Source organism: Bison bison, unplaced genomic scaffold (genome assembly GCF_000754665.1).
Source record: "Bison bison bison isolate TAMUID 2011002044 unplaced genomic scaffold, Bison_UMD1.0 scf7180017864519, whole genome shotgun sequence".
Lineage (NCBI taxonomy): Eukaryota > Metazoa > Chordata > Mammalia > Artiodactyla > Bovidae > Bison > Bison bison.
Window position 1 is genome coordinate 2426026 of NW_011495072.1, and position 6000 is coordinate 2432025.

General features: G+C 38.3%; 1 protein-coding gene across 1 annotated transcript in view; it reads left to right on the top strand.

Moving 5' to 3' along the window:
- Positions 1-6000, top strand: part of SPAG17 (sperm associated antigen 17) — a 245270-nt gene that overhangs the window by 147416 nt on the left and 91854 nt on the right. The window contains exons 23-24 of the mRNA XM_010830710.1: positions 1339-1497; positions 2847-2960. Of these exons, the coding sequence (XP_010829012.1) occupies positions 1339-1497; positions 2847-2960 (273 nt within the window). The remainder of the gene's footprint in view (positions 1-1338; positions 1498-2846; positions 2961-6000) is intronic.

Below are 6000 nucleotides of genomic sequence, written 5' to 3' on the forward strand. Positions count from 1 at the left end.
GTTTTCAGTAACTGTTCTTCACTCATCAATATTTTCATATGCATATAATGTATGGAGAAATGTGAAAGTGGGCTTCCCTGACAGCTCAGTTAGTAAAGAATCCTTCTGCAATGCAGGAGACCCTGGTTCAATTCCTGGATTGGGAAGATCTGCTGGAGAAGGGATAGGCTACCCACTCCAGTATTCTTGGGCTTCCCTTGTGGCTCAGCTGGTTAAAGAATCTGCCTGCAATGCAGGAGACCTGAGTTCAATCCCTAGGAGAAGGGATAGGCTATCCTTTCCAGTATTCTGTCCTGGAGAATTCCATGGACTGTTTAACGTATATAAGTTTCAGATAGTTCATATGCTATCTGAAAGTATACTATTTTCATCTTAATCCTATCAATTTTGAAAGATGATCATTCAATGAAAGTTGAAAAGCCTGGGTGAAAAAAAAAAAGAAAAAAGCTGAAAGAGGAAAGAAGGAATGAGTCAAGACACTGGAAGAAAGAATATGTTTGGGAAATTCTTCAGAGGGTAAAGCATCTGCCTGCAATGCAGGTAGACCTGGGTTCGATCCCTGGGTCAGGAAGATCCTCTGGAGAAGGAAATGGCAACCCACTCCAGTACCTTTGCCTGGAAAATCCCGTGGACAGAGGAGCCCTGTAGGCTACAGTCCATGGGGTCTCAAAGAGTCGGACATGACTGAGTGATTTCACTTTCACTATGCGTTCTTAATAACAACTACTGTAACTAACATTCATGCAGTTCTTTGTAAACTGCAAAATCTTTTCACATTAACCCTCGCACGTGATTGATCATAAAGTTGAGTATAGATGAGGAGCCTGGCGGGCTACAGTCCATAGGGTTGCAAAGAGTCAGACATGACTGAAGAGCGACTTAGCACACACATAACCTTAGCTCAGCCAATGTATTCTCCCTTCTGTAATTTGATTTTAGGTGTGAGCAGAAAATCTGAAAACATTTCCCTGATCCACCTGCTATTTCTTCCTGGAATCCTACCATTACTTTATTCCTTTAGGTATCTTTTTTTTTTTTTTTAAGTTTTTTTTTTAATTTATTTTTTTAATTTTATTTTATTTTTAAACTTTACAAAATTGTATTAGTTTTGCCAAATATCGAAATGAATCCGCCACAGGTATACATGTGTTCCCCATCCTGAACCCTCCTCCCTCCTTCCTTTAGGTATCTTTTTATAAAAATGGCAATATCCCTAGGTATATCCCGCCCTGGCTTACATTCTATTATGTAAATTGGCTGCATTATTTCGAGGTTTTATTACAGAGTTTAATGGGGCATCACCATCAGCCCACTTTCTATCCCATGATTCTTCTCCAGGTCCAACATTTATCAAAGTGAAAGTGAAAAAGGACAAGCACAACTTTTTAATTCACTTAAGAGACCCTAGGAAAATTGTGGAAAAGGAGGAAAAAGAAGGGGATTATCTTTCAGAAGATGAGAAAGAAGAGAGAGAAAGAGAGCAAAACTTTGAAGCAGGTAAACAGCTGCGTCTCTGTGGCAGTGTATCAGTACTTCAATAGGTCAACCGCATCCACCTAGCAGAAACACAGGTATCCCCGGCTGGTAGCATGTGTGATTTTTCCAGATGATAACTGAAGTGTTTTGCTATCTTCTATATATACATTTTCCATAATATAATGTGTATACATAACACATTGTATACATAACTGATCTATAGTGGGCTGCTTCCTTGGTTTTGCCTCCTCTGGGAACCCAGCTTTTGATTCCAGCTGACATGCAGGCTACCTCGCCTAGCTATGTTTATGCAGTAACACTGAGTTTGCAGTATCCATCCTGGCATGAATTTTATTTTATGCACTATACCATGTGCAGTCTCTGGGAGTCAGGTCCTCATTAATCAACTCCTACTTGAAGGCTTGGCTTCTCTTCAATGTTGATTGCAAATGATGGGGTTTTTATCTGTGCTCTTATCACTTCATTCTCCCTGTAGTCTCAGGTTTCTCAAGTTGCAAGGACAAGAAAAAAATCCTAAATTTGAACATGAGCGTCTCTACCTGCTTGTAGGTGAGAGTTCCAAATGGATGTCCATTAATCATATACCATGAAACTTCCTAATTACACCATTTAACGTCTCCAGGCACCTTTGACTGGAGAAATCAATTGCTTCTCACCCAGTGTGGGTTATACCTGCAAACGAAGATGAGTTAATTAATAAAATGCTTTAAACACAAGTTAATAATAAGTAATAAGATCAGTAACTAAATCTTGCTAACAAATTTAGTTACGGTCTCAGTACTTTCTAAATTCAAGGTAAGAATACAGTGTTTGACAAGTATGAATGTACCCAAGAACATTTTAGTTTTAAAAATAAAGAAATTTTAATGACTTTCCTGTGTTTTGCCAGATATAAAAATACATGGTTTAGTATAAAAATTAGGAAATATAGGAATATTTTTAAAAGATGACAGTTGCCCTTAAGTCTACCACCCTAGAAGTAACCACTATTCACAGTATGTTTCTTTCTTTCTTTATCATGATGTGAAAGTGAAAGTTGCTCAGTCGTGTCCGACTCTTTGCGACTCCATGGACTCTACAATCTGTGGAATTCTCCAGGCCAGAATACTGGAATGGGTAGCCTTTCCCTTCTCCAAGGAATAATGAGCAGTTTCCTATTCATTAAATATCCTCTACAAACAATTTTTCAATGATTTCATAATAATTCATTGGTGTATATTTATATATATAATTTACTTAATCATATCCTTGTTTTAAACATATTTAGATGATTTCCACTTCTCACTGAATTTTGCTTACTTTTTTTTTTGATAAAACAGAAATGTCCTTGATTCAATTTTATCTTTTAGAAGGATCAAATGCAGAGAATAAAGCTGTCAGCAAGTTTGGATCTTTTTCTGCCACCTTGGAAAATGGAATCTGCCTCTCAATAAGTTACTATGGATCAAGTGGATCAGCACCAGGTGAATTAAACACAACAGAAAGGATAAATGTCCCGTGACCAAGGGCAGCTGCCCATCTTCCATCTGCTCACTTGTTGATAAACATGGTCTGATTTATTGCCCCTCATTTCCTGAGCAGTGGGAATATTGTGTGTGTACATATATATGTGTATGTACACATGTATGTACACATATAATCTTTCACACATAGAAAATAACAGTGGTTTGGCATTTTAAACAGCATTGATCATACGTATAATCTCCCATATAACCACATATACATACATATAAGTTATCTTTGTGAACTAGCCCATGAAAATCAGTCTGTTAGGTGGTGACAAAACCAGCATGATTGGCTGAGGAATCCTCTTGATTTTCTTCAGAATAATATTTCTCTGAATCCTGTGTTTGTGGAACTTCTCACTGTGCCTCAGAACATTAGTCTTAAAGGAGCCATTCACTAAACATCTTGAAGGATTTGTTTACCCTACACTCAATAAACAAATTCTCCAACTGGAAGCTATTTCCTTACAAACCGCAAAATAACCTGTCACTTTACCAAGAACCAATTAGGAGAACTTGTGGGTTCTCAGGCATTTTATAGGGATCTATCCACAAGATGTTAAAAAAAAAAAAAAGCTTTATAAAATCAAAAGGTAATCCTGATGTTGTGCTTCCTTACACTATGTGGGAATCTCTGTGATCAATTATCTGCCTGACCATGTAGATCCATTTCTCTAGAGACAGGATTCCTATGGATCATTAATCCACGTTTCTTACCTTTAGTCCCTTAGTGAATTAAATTTGTTAGTACTTTTGCTTTTGTTTGGGTTTTGACCTTGAACTTTGCATTTTGATTTATTTTTAATCCGTTTGGAGAAGTCATTTGGTGCCTAGCAAATTATGTATTAAAATCCATGATCACATACAATCACTAACCACACCCCTTCTGAACAAGGTTATCAATTTTTTACATTAAGATATTTACATTCTACTCTCTATCAACTATACTGCTATTTCTGAAGTTATTTCCTTATTCTCAATGAATCCTTAAATTCATATGTAATCTTTCCGTTTAATACAGATGTTCCTCGTTTTAGGTTATAGATATTGCATTTGAAAATGTTTATAGAGTAGATAAGAAGTATTGTTTTAGTTTCTGTAGATTTTTTAAAAGTTGAAGGCATGGGTCTTTGTAAAAAAAAATATTATAAATTCCTTAAGGACTTATACAATATTAATATTTAAGAACATTTATCTACTAATGGCTAAACAAATTTTCAACTCAAGTCTCCCATCTTAATTCAATATACACAGCTCTCTGGAGCTTATTCATTTTGCTTAAATGAAATTTTATGCCCACTGATGATGATACTACTTTATGCTTCCAATTTCCTTCTCTCCCCAGGCCCTGGCAACCACCATTCTACTCTTCAATTCTGTGAATTCAGCTATTTTAGATACTCACATAAACGAAATCAGGCAGTGTTTGTCTTTTTGTGACTGGCTAGGGCTTCCCTGATAGCTCAGTTGGTAAAGAATCCACCTGCAATGCAGGAAACCCTGGTTGATTCCTGGGTTCGGAAGATCCCCTAGAGAAGGGATAGGTTACCCACTCCAGTATTCCTGGACTTCCCTTGTGGCTAAGCTGGAAAAAAAAAATCAACCCACAATTCAGGAAACCTGGGTTTGATCCCTGGGTTGGGAAGATCCCCTGGAGATGGGAAAGGCTACCCACTCCAGTATTCTGGCCTAGAGAATTCCATGGACTGTATAGTCCATGGGGTCGCAAAGAGTCAGACACGACTGAGCGACTTTCACTTTATGTCACTTAGCATAATGTGCTCAAGGATCATCCACAGTGTTGCACGTTACCGAATGTCCTTCTTTTTAAAGACTGAATGGTGTTCCATTGTAAGTACACATCACACTCGAACCATTCATCTGTCAATGGGCCTTTTGTATTATCTCCACAACTTGGCTCCCCTATGCTTTTTGTGCCTTTCAGTTCCTTGATGATCCATGTTATCTCTTATTGCCCATGCTGTGCCCCTTGCTCAGAACTCTTCCTCTTGCCATATATACCACCACTTTCAACAGTGAACTTTCTCCCATGCTTCAGGACTCAGTTTACAGGTTACTTGCTCTAAGAAATGCTTCACTCAATGTGAACTGAGTCTTTGGAAGTGAGTGGAACTTGCTTAGGCAAAGAATCAAAGGAAGGGAATTCTATACCAGGAGCAGCATATGCAAAATCTTAGTAATATAAAAGTGTGGCACATTTGTAGAAAAACAATTGCACAGTATAGTCAGGCCTCCATATCCCATATCCATGGGTTCTGTATTCATAGATTTGACCAACCTCAGGTTTAAAATATTCTTTAAAAAAATTTAAGAAAATTTCAAAGAGCAAAACTTTGCTCCCAAATTGGCCATATGCCGAGCACTGTGCTGAAGTCAGGTGAATGATGGGATGTGTAGGCCCTCCCTACTGTGACCTCCCGCCATATCACAGATCCACAGTCTCTCCAGTGCTCATTGTGTGAGCATTGTTCTTCTGGCATTTTGCTTGTTTGCTACACATGTTATGTGTGTATACTTGGTTTCTGTGACAAATAGTTCCCAGTAGCAATTAAGTGGTCAAAGCAATCCCACAAAGGCCAAGAGGGGGCACAAAATGCTATCTCTCAACAATAAAATATAAACCTTTAGTTTTTTTTTCTTTAATTTTATTTTATTTTTAAACTTTACAATATTGTATTAGTTTTGCCAAACATCAAAATGAATCCGCCACAGGTATACCCGTGCTCCCCATCCTGAACCCTCCTCCCTCCTCCCTCCCCATACCCTCCCTCTGGGTCGTCCCAGTGCACCAGCCCCAAGCATCCAGTATCGTGCATCGAACCTGGACTGGCAACTCGTTTCATACATGATATTCTACATGTTTCAATGCCATTCTCCCAAATCTCCCCACCCTCTCCCTCTCCCTCTTCGACAGAGTCCATAAGACTGTTCTATACATCAGTGTCTCTTTTGCTGTCTCGTACACAGGGTTATTGTT